Source organism: Pseudorasbora parva, chromosome 17 (assembly GCF_024679245.1).
Source record: "Pseudorasbora parva isolate DD20220531a chromosome 17, ASM2467924v1, whole genome shotgun sequence".
Taxonomy (NCBI): domain Eukaryota; kingdom Metazoa; phylum Chordata; class Actinopteri; order Cypriniformes; family Gobionidae; genus Pseudorasbora; species Pseudorasbora parva.
In genome coordinates this window covers 8,553,022-8,571,514 of record NC_090188.1, presented here as the reverse complement: position 1 = coordinate 8,571,514, position 18,493 = coordinate 8,553,022, and the positions used below count along the sequence as shown (strand labels likewise).

The 18,493-nt window shown below is 36.8% G+C and overlaps 1 protein-coding gene across 13 annotated transcripts in view; it reads right to left on the bottom strand.

Moving 5' to 3' along the window:
• Window positions 1-341: 341 nt before the first annotated feature.
• The window catches only part of lrrfip2 (leucine rich repeat (in FLII) interacting protein 2), a 33,945-nt gene continuing 15,793 nt past the window's right edge, over window positions 342-18,493 (bottom strand). For 2 of the 13 annotated variants that reach the window (XM_067420678.1, XM_067420679.1), the window contains 21 exons: window positions 17,077-17,121; window positions 15,985-16,047; window positions 15,745-15,831; window positions 15,428-15,475; window positions 15,245-15,292; window positions 15,097-15,153; window positions 11,194-11,259; window positions 10,910-11,023; window positions 10,306-10,350; window positions 8,700-8,834; window positions 8,265-8,336; window positions 6,056-6,226; window positions 5,501-5,593; window positions 5,074-5,166; window positions 2,896-2,997; window positions 2,330-2,462; window positions 2,193-2,242; window positions 1,996-2,116; window positions 1,818-1,897; window positions 1,566-1,670; window positions 342-1,355 (listed from right to left, as the gene is read on the bottom strand). In XM_067420678.1, the coding sequence (XP_067276779.1) occupies window positions 1,245-1,355; window positions 1,566-1,670; window positions 1,818-1,897; window positions 1,996-2,116; window positions 2,193-2,242; window positions 2,330-2,462; window positions 2,896-2,997; window positions 5,074-5,166; window positions 5,501-5,593; window positions 6,056-6,226; window positions 8,265-8,336; window positions 8,700-8,834; window positions 10,306-10,350; window positions 10,910-11,023; window positions 11,194-11,259; window positions 15,097-15,153; window positions 15,245-15,292; window positions 15,428-15,475; window positions 15,745-15,831; window positions 15,985-16,047; window positions 17,077-17,121 (1,839 nt within the window). In that variant the 3' untranslated portion in view covers window positions 342-1,244. The remainder of the gene's footprint in view (window positions 1,356-1,565; window positions 1,671-1,817; window positions 1,898-1,995; window positions 2,117-2,192; window positions 2,243-2,329; window positions 2,463-2,895; window positions 2,998-5,073; window positions 5,167-5,500; window positions 5,594-6,055; window positions 6,227-8,264; window positions 8,337-8,699; window positions 8,835-10,305; window positions 10,351-10,909; window positions 11,024-11,193; window positions 11,260-15,096; window positions 15,154-15,244; window positions 15,293-15,427; window positions 15,476-15,744; window positions 15,832-15,984; window positions 16,048-17,076; window positions 17,122-18,493) is intronic. The other 11 variants (XM_067420683.1, XM_067420682.1, XM_067420680.1 and 8 more) reach the window with 11 other exon arrangements.

Genomic DNA, 18,493 nt, shown 5'->3' with positions numbered 1-18,493 from the left:
TATATATATAATTGTCTGTGGAAGGCATAGGACCATAAAATGTTCGTCCAATCATTGACTTTGGTCCGAATACAATTTGTCAACATGGATTCCCATAACTGCGTTTAGACATCACACATCATCAGTACGTTCATGCCATGCAGAGTCAGACATCAATCTCGAGCTCTGTAACAGCAGCCACCCTATTCTGTTCCTCCTGAACCAAAACAATAAACTTGTGCAGCGTTCAACTACTGTGATTTGGAAGATATGGATATACTCTGAGTGGGTTCATGACTCGAATGTATGCATTTCAATGGCAACAACTTTAAAAAGTCTTAAATTAATTACTGAAGGAGGGATCAGTTTGTAAATCGTGTAATTTATTTACAGCATACTTTGCAGTTGCTTTAATCACAATCACTGTGTTTGTGAAGTGTCAGACAATTTGTTTCTAGTGATTAAAAAGTTGCACCAAACCTGAATACAACAGAGTGGTAAAAGGCATTGAGTGGCATTGGTACATGAATCTGAAATCTCATCGTCACAGTAGAAACGTCGGTCTCTTACTGGGAGTTAATATCGTTGCATTTAGTGTAAAACAGATGTAGTCAATTGTGACAAAGCACTTAAAAAATCCTAACAAAAGTCAATGTGCCCTGCAAACGATCACAATTCATGAATCACCCACCCATTCATACTGCATTCATTTACAGATTTATTTTCAAGAAATATTTTAAATATTTGAAAAACAAAAACACTTAATTGAAACCATAGCAGACATGATTGATTTTCTATAACGTTCAACTCATGGCTGTACCCTTTATTTAACACAATGTTTTTTGTACCGGTAGAAATACGTTTTCCTGTATAGTGTTATAATGCATATAACCCTCGTCCCCCTTGTGAAGGCACACTGCTGTGTAAGCATGGAAGTCAAGGGCCCTGCGGTCTTGTCGATTTACAATTTAAAAAGCGCTTTTATACTCGTTCAACTTAGAAAAGAGAGGGGGTGGGGTGGGGGGCACCCAGTCTGAGCAATGAAACTTCATCAGCTACTGTGACATACGAAGCTTTTAAAAGCAACAAAACCAACAATTTTCTCGGATTCAGAGAAGAAAGCACAAAGGTTTAGATGTTCCCTCCCTGAACGTGTTGCCTTAGTAAGGTGTAAATCTGTTTTACCACGAGAGGCAAGGAAACAAGGTAAAGGGTCTGCAGATTTCTTTTTTTGGTGTCCTACTCGAAGTTGTTAGAGTCTCTCTTCACTGCTGGGATAGAAGAGCGTTTCTGTTTGCTTTCATCTTCTCCAGCCGCTTTACAAGATGGTTGTTGGTCATTTCCATTTCTTCGATCTTATCCAGGGCAGTACGCAGCTACAAATGGGAAAGAGACGCGTGAGGTTAATTCTTGACGATGACTGCTAATATGACAAAAAGTTTGCTTTTCTCTATGCTTGGATTTGGCATTTGCATGTCAAGAACTTTTTTCCCAGGTTACAATTGTGAGAAATCCAAATGTGTCGTGTGTCTAGGTCATTTGCAAAGATATTTGAACAGCAGGTTTTTTCAGTGTTGGGTTCATACCTCCCTCTGGAGTTTCCTTTTCTCTGCTTTCAGTTCATCTTCTATCTTTTCTGCATTATCTGCTGAAGCTTTATATCTGGACACCTGTCCTTCAAGTCTGTTTACCTGCAAGATGTACAAAAAAAATTACAAGTTATGCTAATATTCAGTTAATGTAATAAATCTAAATAAAGTGACAATATGTCAAATTATTTAAATAATTTTAATGATTAATATTTGAATATTAGTATTTCGTTCTAATTACAAACTCACATTTTGTTCCATCGTGGCCATTTCCTGTTCAGCCTTTGAGAGCTTGAATTTGTATTCACTGATCTGTCTATTGGCATCCCCTACAGAGAACAGATGTGTTAAAGCATGTAAAGGCACATTTGAAGGTGTTAACGCAGACTTCAGTGTGTTTGTGTGTGTAGCATGTCAGAGGACGTACTCTGCATCTCAATGAAATGCAGGTCAGTGCCGTTCTCCATCCGCTCTCCTTCTGTGTAAACGCCGTCGATCTTTGAGTGTTTTTGTCTTTCTTCCTCCAGCTGCATCTTCAGTTTTCTGATCTAATGAGCACAGATGCATTACTTCAACTCATCTATGCCAATAATCCATTTGAAATCATTTCATGAACAATCATACCTGGGACAAAAGTTCATCCTTTTCATCCGCAAGCTTTCGTAGTCTTACATCTGGGGTGTGAAGACAGGAATTAAGCTTTATCATGCCATTGCTTCAAACTCATATAAATATGCTTGACAGTGTATTCGGAGACTCACCCAAAGGTCCGTCTCCCGCTGACTCCAGCACCTGTGCTATGTCTTGTTTTACCGCAGTGATGCCTGAGGTAGAGGACTCGTGATGGAGGTCTCCGTTTGGTGTGTCCTCGGGTATGATGACCAGCCCGTGTTTCTGTGAGACATTATGAGTATGATGTATAAAAGCCACTTTAATGGACAATGCATAAAACTGATGTAATAGTGTTACAAAATTATGCTTATTTATAGGATACCTTATTTAGAATAGATTCTAAAGAAAAAAAGCATGCATCCTTTATAAAGCTATTCCATAGTATACTGTGACAAGCTTAGTGGGAAAATAAAAATCCCAGGTGGACAAATATTACATAAAATAATTAAAATAGAAATATTGACTATTTTAACATTGAACGTCACACACAAAATGTGCAGTGTACATGTCCTGTGAAATGCAGATCAAACAGATACAAACCAAATAAAAGGAGATATAAGCAACAAGCCAAATACTTTCCATTCAAACGATGTTTATTGTTATACAGAGCTGATGTCAAGCTTTCATCCCCTGCAGGACCACTTAAAGGACGTACCTCTCCCATTCGGCTTTTCCCCTTGAGGTCAGCCAGCTCATCCCTGAGCTCATCTCTCTCATTCCTAATGCAATCAAAGTATTCTTTCTGTCTCTCTAACGCCTGGCCACACAGAGGGCAGGAAAAGAGAGAGGAGTGAAGAAAACAGTAGACAAAGAGACAGCAGCAAACAAACGCAATGAACAAAGCCTTCATTTAGGACTGGGCAATATAACTAAAAATAAGATATACATTTAAAAATGTTTATATGTATATATTATTGTGTCCTTATTGGCCCTTATTGTGTAATTGCCTCCCTAAAAGACCCACAGAAGTGCCTTGAAACAAGAAGCATTATTCATTGGGTTGACATAATTTCCCCAGAAACAGGAAGACAGGGCAGGACATATCAAACAGCCCCTCCCCTTTTTAAAAACCTCCAGTAGCGTTTTGTTTTTATCACAGTTTGACTAGAGCTTTTCAGCTAGGTAAAGCCGAAGTTTCCTTCTGTTTCTAACAGTTTCTCATCATAATCTCCTCCATATCACTTTAAAATACAGCATTTTGTGCAGAATTCAAATGGGTTCGATATGTTTTGTTGTCTGTGCCGACACATGCATGTGATCCACTCTGTGCCATCGTGTCTCTTGACCGGAGCAGACTGTGTTGTGGCAGTGCGCGTGAAACTAACATGAATTCAGACTTCATTTGTCTCAACTGAAAGCATATTTACACTGTCTGAATAGTTTCCTATCCCCCAGAAAATAGCAAGTGACCGATTGCAGTCTCACCTTCAGCCTCTATTTAGGGGGTGGAACGCTTCAGATTCTACAGAACATTTGATTGGATGGAAAATCTGATGGGAAGCTGAAGTCTGTGGTGATATCATACAAAAAAAAATGACCCATTTTAGCGGAAGTGAGAAAATAAGTTTTGAATGATTACATCTCCTAAATGTGAATTGTCACTGTTTTGGAACACACCAGCTTATTCATCACCTTCATGCTAACATATTCATATTAAAAGCGACAATAAATAAATAAATACATAAAAATAAAAAAAACGTATATTTTGATTTCATGGGGTCTTTAAGATAAATCGTAAGTCTTTTGATAAAGTCTTTTGTCTGCTTTATGAACTAATGTAAATGTACAAAATGGCATTGATTAACCCATCACAAATGTTTCATATATTGCCCAGCCCTAGTCACAGATGGTAGGATGAAAATAGACCATGCTGACAGATGAACAGTGCAGGAAGTGAAGGAGTGAGTTCTTAGTCTGTATAGTGTTGCTTTTCCTCCAATCATCTACAGCAATTATTGGATTTCATGCAAAAGTGAGTATATGAAAAGTAAAACATTCTTCTTCAAACACGCAAGTCCAGATGTAATCAAATTTCATGCATCATGTTCATTTAACGGTTTTCAACTCGACTCTGCGGAACCCAACAATTCTGGTGAACACTGTGGAGGCCTATGGGATACCAGCAGAGGGCAGTATCATGCATTTAAAACTATTGAAACTGCCAATGTGTGTGTGTGTGTGTGTGTGTGTGTATATATATATATATATATATATATATATATATATATATATATATATATATATATATATATATATATATATATATATATATATATATATATATATATATATATATATAGAACTTTATAATTCCATATACACATATATATATATATATATATATATATATATATATATATATATATATATATATAGTGACCATGGAATTATAAAGTTCTATCTGAAATTGTCAAAATTGAGTTATTCACATATTCTTATTCGTTATGTCATGTTTTTTAATGTTGTTTACATGATGGTCCTTTTTATACAGAAAACAAAGAGGTTCTATCTACAAAGTTGAATGGAATGCACTTTAGAACTCAATATCTTAAAAGTCCTCAGAATGCAGATAGAACCTTATAATTCCATGGTAGCTGTGTGTGTGTGTGTGTGTGTGTGTGTGTGTGTGTGTGTGTGTGTGTGTGTGTGTGTGTGTGTGTGTATGTATATATATTATATATATATATATATATATATATATATATATAGAACTTTATAATTCCATGGTAGCTGTGTGTGTGTGTGTGTGTGTGTGTGTGTATGTATATATGTATATGAAATTTGATCAGTCTTTTGAGAATCAATCCAAACAGCATCTCCTAAACCATCATACCGCAATCTTTTTGTCCTTCCAGTTAACAGTTTCCTGCAGGTCAAACACCTCTCTTGTGAGGGTATCTAACTTTTGCTGAAATTTCTGGTTTTCCTGGAGTTGCGTTTAATAAAGCAGAGGAGCAAAAAATAAAACAGATTCAAAAGACACAACAAAGCAGCAATGAGACGGAACATATGAAGGAAGAAAACATGAAGATCTCGATGGAGGAGTGTAAATGATACAGAGAATCTAAACCTTCCTATTTCAACAACAAAGAACATAAAGAACAACACTTACACTCAAAAAGTTTCATATAATGTCATATGAAGTCATATAATGTGATTATTCTGCAAAAGCTTTGAAACACTTAGTCTAATGCAGGTTTTTCCCCCTCATGTTTTAAACTGAATTTATGGTCGATAAACCATTTCTGCTCTATATCTACCTCAATGAGCTCATCTCGCTGGCGAATGCCCTCCTTCAGCTCCTCTTGTTTGTGTTGTAGGATTGAACACGTGTGCTTCTGTCGCTCTAACTCCTGTCAATCCAAATAAAAAATGCATTTACACAATCTGCCAGAGCTTGTGTTTAGGGTTCAACATCTACAGGGTGCGAAAATATTTTTAAATCCAAGCACGGTTCAAGCTCTTTCAAGCAGTGGCGATTTTCAAGGGTGGGTACAGGTGAATAATAAAGGGTTCAGTGAATAATTAGATGTACATATTATGCAAAACAGCTAAGAAGTAAACCACAGTAGGCTAAACTGCTATATAAATGGGAGACTATAACAAATGTAAGTTTGTGTTCCCATTTGCTCCAACGACAGTAGGAAAAGAATCCATTTCGCATTTTAGCTGTCATTTGTAAGGCCAACTATGTACAACTCAGACCTGTTGGACTGTTGAAGACAGGATGTGCGAATCCAATTAAAAATGTTCAATTAAGCACATTATCCTTGAAAATTTAAGCACATTTCAAACCTTAAAAAAAACATAAGCACCTTTGATTTGTCCTCCGTTTCCCTGCGCAGCTCTGACATCTGCTCTTCCATCTCCTCTAAAACGTCTTTGAGTGTGTCCACTTGGTAAATGAGGTTTCCCTTTTCGTTGTCTAGCTGGGCGTTGGACACCATGGCCTTCTTGTACTTCTCCTCCACTTCTGACAGAGATTCCTGATTAAAGGGAGGTTACAATCCTTAACGCAGAAGAACTGGAAAAGCTGTACATTATACAAAACCACTTCAAACTTAACGACAGTCAACAAAGCAGACTCTGATCACTGCACTGAAGATTAGATAAAAATGTGAAGTGCAGGTAAAAACCAAAAAAAGTAAAAGTGTAATACAACTAAATGCTATACATAAAGTTAGATAAAACATCAATACCCTTTTACTAAATACATTCCTTGTCATATTGTGATTTTTAAAGGCTTGTCTTTCTAACTCTTTCTAAAAAGGTAATAACTTTCTCCTCCCCTTCAGCTTCTTTGCTCCAATCACATGTCCCATTCAGGTTCACTACCGTTCAAAGGTTGAGGTTGATAAGATTTTTAGTGTTTTAGTTTCTTATGTTCACCAAGGTGTACAGTAAAAGTGTAATATTGTGAAATATTAATACAAGTTAAAATAACTCTTTTCTATTTGAAAAAAAAGAAGAATTTTCAGTATCAGTGTCACTTGATCCCTCAGAAATTATTCTAATATGATTATCAAGAAACTTATTATCAACGTTGAAAACATTTTTTGTGCTGCTTAAAGAAAAACTGTGATGCAGGATCTGGATTCTCTGATGTATAGAAAATTATTTCGTAATGTTATATCTTTAATGTCGCTTTTGGCGAATTTAACCCTTTAATGCATGACTGTTTCGCCAAACATTCTTACATATTCGGGTCGTTGGCGACCCAGATCTATATTTAACATGGATAGACCTCTACCTGTCGTGATAATATATAAAACTCCTGATATTAGAGTAACAGCTACAGAAGAATAAAATAAAACCTTTTTCGTTACCTTTTAGAGCTTGGAAGGATTCAGTTTGAGCAGATGTTTAATACCATCATAATCTGTCCTCGTCAGAGTTCGTTTACCAGTATATTCAGCATCTGCCTCATATTCACGATCTCCAGCATATTCTCCAAACTCATTTTCAATGTCTTCAAAATCAATATTTTGATCACTGACAGCTTCTTGAGCACATCCATCATCAAGAGACAGTGACACTAATATTTGATTGTGTTCAGTACTTGCTCTCTGCTGTAAATCACTGAGCCATTTCAAGTTTTGCAGTTTATAATTATTATTGTTTCATTTTCTAATGAAACGAGGTAACTATGTCTATGAGTGAAACGTCACTTCATCATTGGGTATAAGACATTGCCACCTTGTGGAATAAAGGTGAATTGCGCCGTATTTCGTCATTATAGATTCATTTATCATTGTGCAAAAAATATTTACGTACAATCCTACACACCTCAGGTCGTTAGCGACCCTATACAATTTTGACAAAAAAATAGTGAAAAAACAGGCATTCAATTATAATTCTATAATTTTTTTTCTTGTTATATTTAAAATGGATTGATTGAGGAATACTAAGAAAGTTGATGTCTAACTTTAAAAAATGTATGAGGAGCAGGGTAGTGAATGACGTCTCGGGTCGCTAAAGACCCGAGGTATGCATTTAAGGGTTAAAGCAACCTTGCGGAATGAAAGTATTAATTCTTTCACAAAAAAAATATTACTGACCCTAAACCTTTGAACAGCAGTATATTTAATGGTGACTTTTCAAAATTCTCAATGGATAAACTCAAGTCTTCACCTGCATTAACACTTGTTCGTATTCATGCTAGGCTCCTTCACAGAGTCTTACTAGTATCAGGATACTTCATGCTTTAAATATCTACAGCATCCAAATGTGAACTGGACAAGCTCTAAAATTTCTTTACATGGCTACTGCTGAAACATCCAGAGTAAAGGTGCGTCGTCCTCCATCTTCTTTACTAGCAGTTTGGAGCGAAGCAAAAGACTTCCATGTGACTTTAGCTCTAGGGCAATTACCTCTTCAGGCAACACAACTGTGGGCTAAACATGACTGTAATATAGTGATTGAAAAAAACATGCAAGGCTCATGCTTTCAGACTAAAGAGTGCCAAGTGTCTGGTGGGTTAGTGGAGGAAGAGGAAAGGCATGCTTTGAGCTCAGGACCCTCTACCTTTAGCTCTTTAAGACCCTGCATGTATCGGCCCTCTACATCCTGAATCTGGTCCTTTAGATCATAGATGTCCTGTTGAGATGGATGAATGAATCATGGGAAAGGTTTGGCATTCACTGAAGGTCAGAGCGGTGACCTCTGATTGTACATTTTTTACACAAGTGAAAGGGAAAGAGTTTCCCGAAGGCATTCAAACACAAAGAGGAGAGAAAGGAGACATCAACACAGACACAAATAAAACCAAATGATGTTGTGAAATGATCAAGAGGATTTTCTGCATTCAATAGGAAAGTATGAAGCTCTATGCTTAGCCAAAATATGTTCAAAGGCAGGTCAATTCCAAGGCAATCCCTATTACAGAGAGTTTGTGTTGAATCTGTAAACCTGCTGACTGCAAACATCAACTGTATCTATGCAGATAATCAACATAATTACCCTTAATTCGCTGATAGAAGCCTCCGCATCCATAATGACACTTCCAGTATCTCCGCTGCCCCTTCTAGAAGTGCTTCCTCCCAGAGATGCCAGGGAAGCTGCAGAGAGCGCCGGGGTGGTACATCGCGAGGGTGGCTGCAGGATACAACAGCACCCATCAACAAATAATTAAAAGCTGATTCAAAAACCTTAACACCTGTTGGTTAAGTTTATTCATTTACAAAAATGAATTTGAGAAGATTTGTTTGCAGGTTGATTTGATATTTTCTCAACCAAAGCAAAGACATTCATACATTTTCAGTCTGACTCAAGTGTGCAAATACTTTCTTAGGTTGCTGTACATTACCAAAAGTTTTATTGATGTACATTTAGAGGAATTTATTGTGTATTAAGCCTAACCAACAAAAACGTACATTACTGTTCAAATGTACATGGTTGGTTTTATTATTTAACAATTATTTAACAACTTTTTATAGAAAAGTCTCTTATGTTTACCAATACTTTATTTATTTTATAAAAAAAAAACTGTAATATTTCAAAATATTATTACAATCAACGTTTTCTATATTTCAAAAATCTTTGCATTTTGAGCATTATTACTCCAGTCTTCAGTGTCACATTATCCTTCATAAATCCTTCTAATATGATAATTTGCTGCTCAAGAATCATTTACCATTAATTTACTTAAAATGTTTTGTTAAAACATATTTGATTTTTTGATTCTTTGATGAACTGAAATTTCAAAAGAACAGCATTTATTTAAAAAAATTTTTTGCAACATTATAAACATAAATATTGTAAAATGTATATTTACTGCCACTATTGGTTAATTTAATACATCTTTGCTAATTAAAAGTATTCATTTCTTTCAATAAAAAAAATCTTGCAAACTTTTGAACATTATTTTAATCCAGGTCTTCAACCCTGCTCCTGGGGACCCACTGTCCTGCAGAGTTTAGCTCCTACCCTAATCAAAGACAGGTGAAACTAATCAAGCTCTTTAGAATCACTTATAGAGGGAATGCATTGACGGCACTTTCCCACTGGAACACCATCTCCCCAGCCGGGGCTGAGTGGCAGAAGAGCTGCTGCGTGACTGGAGTTAATAAAGGAAAACACGAGTAGAGCAAACGATTATCAGTTTAAACTAAAGTTTGCATTCCATATAGTGGTCCTTACAACTTACCACAGATTCATGATCCATGGATAATGATATGCAGCCAGGAATCGTATTTTCCTGACATTTTTATGAGCCTGATTTCAACATGATTATTTAACGCTGTAAACCAGTGCCGCTTCTCAGTCATTTTGCCACTCAGTGGGGCATAATCGCAATCGCTTTAGCTGACGGTGATGTCACGTGCATTCCCTCTACTGAAATACACAGGCAGGTGTGCTGAAGCAGGTTGGAAATAAACTTTGCAGGACAGTGGGTCAACAGGCAACAAGGTTGAAAATCACTTGAAACCCACTTTAGCTCCCAAATTGGAAATACTGTAATGCTGACAGAAAATACTGACAAATTTTACTCTAATGAGAAGAGTACTACAACTAGAGGTCTTAGTTATGGGTCAAATGTCAGGAAAATTATCTCTCTTTCTCTTACCCGACTGAAGGTGTCTGTAAACTGCTTGTCACATTTGTCATCGAGCTGAAAAAGAAGACGACACCATTACTCACATTGAAACTATAAGAAATATATACTTGGTGCAATGTGAATGGCTATTAACAGGGCTTTGCCTTAGTTAGTGGGATTCTACTTGCTGTAGTTCCAATAACAGTTTTAGGCACAAGTCATGGCACATAATTTAACCAGCAACATCCAGAGTCAGTGCTCTGGCCAGACTTTACCAAAAATCTGCTTTAAAACAAAATGCTGACAAGTTATAGATAAACATGCAACAGTGGTATTGGTTATATGTATTAATAAAAGAATGTTTTTCAGTGTTATGATCAAGGCAGTCCAGAGCTTATTTTTGGTATAATACATGTAAGTGAAAGTCGAACAAATTCAACTTTATTTGATACCTTCCTAAAAACGGTTGTTGAATAATCATAATCGTCCAGTCAAATTTACTGCAACTTTGACAAAGTATCAAGCCATGCAAAGTAAAGAAACTTTTAATAAATAGCCCATCCCTTTAAATCACCATCCAGGGGTCTTTAGTGAATGTCAAATCGGTTAATACTTCATGCATGTCTCAACTCACACTATCCAGGTCTGGGATGCTCAGATCATCAAGATCAGAGACAATGCTGCCCCTGCGATTAGAGCGGCTGAAATAATCAGCCGCTGTCTCAGAGATATCCGAGAAATCAGACAACTACACACAGACGGAGATACAAGAACATGAGAAAGACAAAGAAAAAAAGTAGTAATGGTGAACCTAAAGAAATAAGTTTTTATGATATATTATTGTTTTAATGAAAACAATATGCGGTTGCGTTGTCTGAACACAACATATGCGGTTACAGTTTTTTTATTCTGGCTCACCACACTATCCCTTCTCCCACGTCGACTTTGGGACACAGTGCTGACAGAATCGTCATCAGAAGATGACTAAAAGTTTAAAAAATGGTGATTACAGGAAAGAAAAGAACATTGCACAGGAAATAAAACCATCTGTCATAACTGTTGCAAAGCACCAAAAAGCAGAGCACGCAACCATTTCAAGGAAAAAGTCACTCTTTTAATAGCACTCCATTCGTATTAGTGACAAACACACAATGTCATCAAACAATGTCAATGCTACTGAAGATGCTTAGGCAAATGCACTACCACAGGAGTATTAAAGACACCAGCTTCATTCCTGTCCCACCTTCAGAGAACAAACTAACGAAACACCACTGACGCATCCAAATCGTCAGAAGATGCACTGAATGCAATGAAGAACATTTTAATACATTTCTGGACATACTACGTCCACCATGATGCTTTACACTTTGACATGGATGTTTTTTGACCAAACAAACAATAAGAAATAAATCACTTAGGTGTTGTTAATTTAACCATACTTATAAACACTTACATTTGAAAACAGCCATTTGTCTTATATTACCCTTTCTAACATTTTAAATATGACAGTAGGGCTGGGTGATAAAACGATAATGATAATTATCACGATATAATTTTCCTCGATAAAACGATAACAACGGTTCGATAAATTCTCGATATAATATATACGCGGTATGTGTAATGCTGCGCATGCGTATTGCAGACCGGGCTTCTGGGTGCTGCACGCGCTGCTGTTTACAATCAGTGACTGACAGGCTTGGAGGATCGGAGTGAAGTGGAGCGAGAAAAATGAGCGATAATGAAGAAAACTCAGAGCCCACGACTAGCTCGGCCTGTCTCGGAGGACACAGATATTGTTGACAAGTTAGTTCGCTCAACTTCAGTGGTTTGGAGATATTTTGGCGATCCATCCGACATAAAACAGCGATGTACGTGGACTACATGCTTATCATAGGATCACGTTCACCACACTGAATTATTTAATTATTAAATGATCCTGCTTCTTCGAAGTTCTTCCATATAACATTGAGCCCAACACAGAGGTAAATCTACATTAACTACATTCACACACAGGCCTATTACCTTGTTAGTTGCGGTGGGTGACTTACAACAAGCTAACGCTAACTGTACCAAACTATAATCACTAAAACATCAGACTTGTACATGATCGCTATCATAATTGTTTGTCTTTGGTGATGTATTAATGACTCAGCATCGCCTGTATCAAAATAGAAATAATGTCATCCGACTTTAAAATAAATAAAATAGAGTAGACAGCCCTTACTGGAGATCCAGAAATACTGAACTTTGCTCTCTCCCTCCTCTCGCGACCAGCCCACTGTCGGTGAGGTGTGTGTGTGTCGGTGAGAGAGAGAGATGCACAGTGGACCATTTATTTTTGCCCGTTTACGTTTTTAGTGTTTTACTACTTACACAATAAGTAATGATATTATTGATATACAGTGTAGAGTAAAAAAATGCTGACCACAATTAAGATTTTAATAAATAAATCTACCTTAGTTTTAATAAATTGTTCACCTGTTTGGGAAGTGTTTGTCATGTTTTGACAATAAAGGATAGTTTAAACCCACAGCTAACTGTCTGTTTTCTACATATTTCACTCAGGAGCAAAAATATTCCTTTAAACTTTAAAGAAACAAAGATTGTACATTTATGGTGATATTTATCGATATCGACTGATATGGAAATTATATTGTGATAATTTTTTTGGGCCATATCGCCCAGCCCTATATGACAGCTTCTTAGCTCCTGTGGCCTTACAGAAGAGGCAATTTGTCAACATGAGGCGGTTGGTTGCCAGAGTGTGGTAGCCAGGGTGTTATTATGCAGTTGCTAAGGTGACCTGGGTGGTTGATTGGTGGCCAAAGTCAACAATGCCCACCTCGATGTCTGTTGTTTTTTCAAAGGTTTAGGATCTGTAAGATTTATTTTTTTAATATTTTTTTTTAGCAATAATGAATTAAATTGATCAAAGTGACAGTAATACATTTATAATGCTACAACATATTTCTAGTTCAAATGAATGCTGTTCTTTTAAACTTTCTATTCATCAAAGTATCCTGAAAATAATGCATCATGGTTTCAACAAAAATGTAAGTAGTAACAATATTTTGCATGCTTACGGTTTTACTGTATTTTTGACTTGGTGAGCATATGATACAGCCACAAACTTGGAACAGTAGTGTATAGCTCAATCCCTTCTTCAGTGTAGGTCTCTGAAGGGTTTTTCATAACCCTTGAGTTCAACTACTTAGAAAATGAATGGCACACCTTTCCTTAACATGCCAGGTATCATTCATGTTTGTTGCACGCACATAAAAATGCAGTTACAAACTGAAGCTTAATACCTGGAGTTAGAATAGAGAGAAAATGTACTTTCAAAATGTCTATAATATTAGTTAAACACACACTGGCCTTTCAGAATCAACATATGCATGAGCAGCTGCTGTGCGGCATGCAGTAGCTCTGGACCAGGGGTAGGAAACCTCCGTCCTGGAGTGCCACTGTCCTGCAGAATTTAGCTTCAAGCCTGAAAAAAACACCTGCCTGTAGCCTTAGGCCTTGTCCACACTAGTTTCCTTTGAAAATGCATCTTTTTCTCTCCATTTTGGCCTTCCATCCACACTGAGATGGCCTTTTTATTTTTGAAAATTTAGCTTTTAGAAAAACACTCCCCAAGGTGGATACATTAAAAAACAGAATTTTAGCATAGTGTGGACTGTGAAAACAGAGGTATTTATAAAAACGATGACGTTTATGTATTAGTCATGTGACACATATTGTATCGATAGATATTCATGTTTACCAGTATATTGCCCTGTGTATTGTGCTGTTCACATTGACACAGTTAGCTTGTTACTCACTTTTGTACTTGTTGTGTCTGTATCATCTCTGTGAGCTTTTATGAGGTTTTACGCATGCACAGTAAGGTGAATTCTGCGTTTTCCGATGTTTCAGTGTGGATGACAAACTTTAGGAAAACGCTAGTGTGGCCGGAGAGCATTTTGAAACAAAAACGCCTTTTCCAAAGGTATCCATTAAAGGGTTAGTTCACCCCAAAATGAAATTGATGTCATTAATGACTCACCCTAATGTCGTTCCACACCCGTAAGACCTCCGTTCATCTTCGGAACACAGTTTAAGATATTTTATTTAGTCCGAGAGCAGATGGATGTGTATGCACACTATACTGTCCATGTCCAGAAAGGGAATAAAAACATCATCAAAGTAGTCCATATGTGACATCAGTAAATACATTTTTGGTCCAAAAACAAAAACTACGACTTTATTCAGCATTGTCTAAAATTCAGATTCGGAACGCGTGTGAAATCACGTGACATTGGCGGTCAGAATCATGAATCAATAGCCTGATTCATAACAGTTTGAATCTTTATTTGAGGTTTGAAAATAAAACAGGAAGAGAAGACAATGCTGAATAAAGTCGTAGTTTTTTGTGATTTTTGGACCAAAATGTATTTTCGATGCTTCAAGAAATTCTAATTAACTATCTGATGTCACATATGGACTACTTTGATGATGTTTTTATTCCCTTTCTGGACATGGACAGTACAGTGTGCCTACACTTGCATACGCTCTCAGACTAAATTTAAAATATCTTAAACTGTGTTCTGAAGATGAACGGAGGTCTTACGGGTGAGGAGCGACATTGGGGTGAGTCACTAATGACATAAATTTCATTTTTGGGTGAACTAACCCTTTAATGTATTGCCTTAGTGTTCCAGAAGACATTGATTAGCTTGTTCAGGTGTGTTTGATTAAAGTTGGAGCTAAACTCTGCAGGACAGCGGCACTTCAGGACCGATGTTGGCTATCCCTGCTCTAGACACACGTGACGCTCACCACAGGGCTGCTGCGGGTAGAGCTGGCAGCAGAAGAATACCAGCTGCATTCAGAGGGCTGTGGGGAAAAACACTGACCACTAAGCTAACCCTGCTCCTGGGATATGGCATGATTCTTGTTTCAAAATATATACTATGACATCACTTACAGCTCTGGAACTATATGAACCATACAGACCATCGTCACATATGGAGGCCTGTGAAAACAGATCTCAATTTTTTAAATGAACAGATGTCAAAGAGGTTTATAAAGCATCACAGTTGCTTGCATGTGATCGGAGGGGGTTTATCACTTCCGATCACATGGCAGATGTGCTGAAAATCAGACTGACCACACTACAGCTACGCGTCAGACCTGCAGAACTGCTGCTGGACGGAGCCTGTGAAGGTCAAACAATCAACAGCTGTCAGAGATCTCTTTTAAACCACTGAATCAAACAGATGATGCCAGGCTAGCTTTTAAAACTGAAGGAACAACCAATACTGGAATAAAGACATTGACTAGACAAGAGAAATTAACTGCATAGCCTACATGATTTCATATCGTAATTATCAAGTAGGAACTTTCCAGGAGGACTTAAAAGATGTTTGTTTCCAACAACATTTTTGTAATGTGAGAATATTAAACATGCAGACCAAGCAGACAAACCCGTGGTGTATAGGTAGAGACAGTAGAGGGAGGAGGTTTGGAGTTCTTTAAGCTGCTGTAGTTTCTTTGGTCATGATACAATCCAGTCTAAAGAAATGATGTAAAGCAATGTAGAATAAACAAAGAATGAACACATCTGACATAGTAGTCATTTTTCTGAAATATCATGCTCGCAACCAGGAAGAACCTGCTCAAAATGATGCATAAAAATGCAGCACTTGGGTGATGATCAGAACTAACCAGAAGGTCCTTTTTGGAGCTACTGCCAACATGTTTTTTGTGAAGATCATTATATACAGAGCTCTGGAAAAAAAAGAGCACAAACGTGTAAAATTCTTCTCATTAACAGCCTTCATTTAGAAAGCAACAGAATCGAGAAGGGATGCAATATTTTGGGGAAAAATCCTCATTTTAAATTTTTCTGATAAAAATCATGATTGTGATTTTGATTTTAAAATGTGATTTACAATAAGCCTTCAGGTTTGCTGTGCAATTTGGCAGAAATTTTCCTATAAAATAATAATACTTAAAAAAAACAAAATTATGATTAATAGATTAAAAAATAACCAATATGAAATATTACTTTTAAAATATTTCCCTGAAAAATAAAAACAATTATCTTTTAGGAAAACTTATTTAATTTATTCTACAGTACAACTGTTTTCAAAATAGTTTTCACTATTTCTTATGTTTAAAGTTGTATTGCTAGCACTTTTTGTGTTATTGCTTCTAAGATTCTTTAAACGTGTTTGGAAGTTGCTTTGGATAAAACGCAGCATCTGCTAAGTGAATAAATGAAAATGTAATGTAATATTTATGGATCTCTTACTTCTGTTATACATGTTATTTTTACACATTAATCTATAGAGCTTTTATTTTGGCAGATAATCGCAGTGAGCTCTTAAAGCTTCTCTTTTGTTGACAACAGTTAGCTTATAGCTGCGTTCTCAAAATGCACGTTATAAGTGACCCAAACTTAGAGCAGATGCAGAGATGAGCTTGTGTGGAGCAGCATTTACTGAAAACATAACCACTCTGAGACACTGAAAACACAGATCATAAGCTGCCTGCATGTAAAAAGACACAGTACCGTGCTTCACTCTAACACATGCTGCGCATATATTTAGTTAATTAAATCATGGCCATTGCAATTTGATAACTGCACTAAGCCACTAAGACTAACCAGAATCATGCTTTCAAAGGAGATTGCTGGAAAGAATGGTAAGAAAGATCAGGCCATTATTTTAGTCAAACAGGAGAACTATAACACTTAAAAAAGTAGAACTACTGACACTCAATGGAGAATAGACATGAACTGGCATAGATACATACAGTGGAAAGGGAGCTCTTCAAAGAGGAACTACTGGAGACACCAGACTGCAGAGAAAATAGCAGTCAAGACAATCACAATATATGCTGGATATAAATTATGAATTGACCCATGCCACAGACATGCCATGATGTGCACTAATAATGGAGCGTTATGTGTTAAATGAGTCAGTGCTGGTATAATTCATTTATAGAAAACCACTCAACTGTGCTAGTCATCAACAGCACAACATCTGCCCATAATGTCCACGCATATCAATCTTGACCTAACCTGCATGCAAATCAAATATGGCTCTCAGAACATTATGCTTTAGCTGTCTTTTCGTTTAATTTTTTTTGCTTATATCTAAATTTTCCATGACCATGGGAACCATGTATAACTTTATTAATAATATCTTTAGAATTAGGGCTGCCCCCTAATAGTTGACTAAACATTAATGACAAAAACTAATGGTTAACAAAATTTTAATTTGTACATTTTAAACTGCTAGTCAGAAGACAAAACAACTCCACAGAAATTGGGAAAGTCAAGCAGTGACAGATTGCTAACACGGCCGGTCCATGCTGTAATATGTTGAGCAGAAAATCCAGAGTGTGGGAACATTTCGAGAGGATAAAGATGACAAAGCTGACGTGCAACCTCAAAAATTATGTATTTAAAAGATGTAGTCTAACGTAAGCCACTTTACATGGCCGCTTGTTCTAATGTTAACCTTGATATATGGTTTTAAGCGTATATCCAAGGGTTCATTCGAACTGTGGAAGCTAAATTAGCCACGTCTACGACATCGGAGATCAGCTTCTCAGAGGGAATTTTCCTACTGAGCAAGACACTGAGCTCATTGCTCCCCAACGATGTGCACAAACTCGTGTTCCTTTCTCATAAGCTTGAAGTGATGGTATAGTCAGACGGTATTGAAGTCAGGTATAGCCTAATTGTGTCCATATCCGGTTGTTAAGGCTGATGTCACGCGGCAGCGTTTCCGGGTCCAAACGCTCTATCTTATACAGCAAGAAAAACTACAAAAGGTGCTAATATACACACACAATGTGGTGTAATACTACAAAAAAACCTATAATCATAACCTTTTTCTCCACACCAATATTCCAAATGGCCAGAGAGTGATTCATATTTTTTAAATCGTTAAAATATTAATGTATGTGACGCTGTGAGCACAGAGACTGTTGTGCAGACTGTAAGTATTTCAAATGTTAAACTTTTTTAAACGTTTGATGTTTAATATGAATAAATAGCGCTCATAAACGGGCGTCGATGGCATTCTCAAGTGAAACGAGTTGAGGCTTGGACCCAGAAGCGGCGTTCCTTACGTCACGACTTAACAAGCGGATAGTAGTGTTTCCGTTTGCCATTTTATTTATTCGTTTTTATATAATCTATATTTAATTTGTTTGTGTTTTG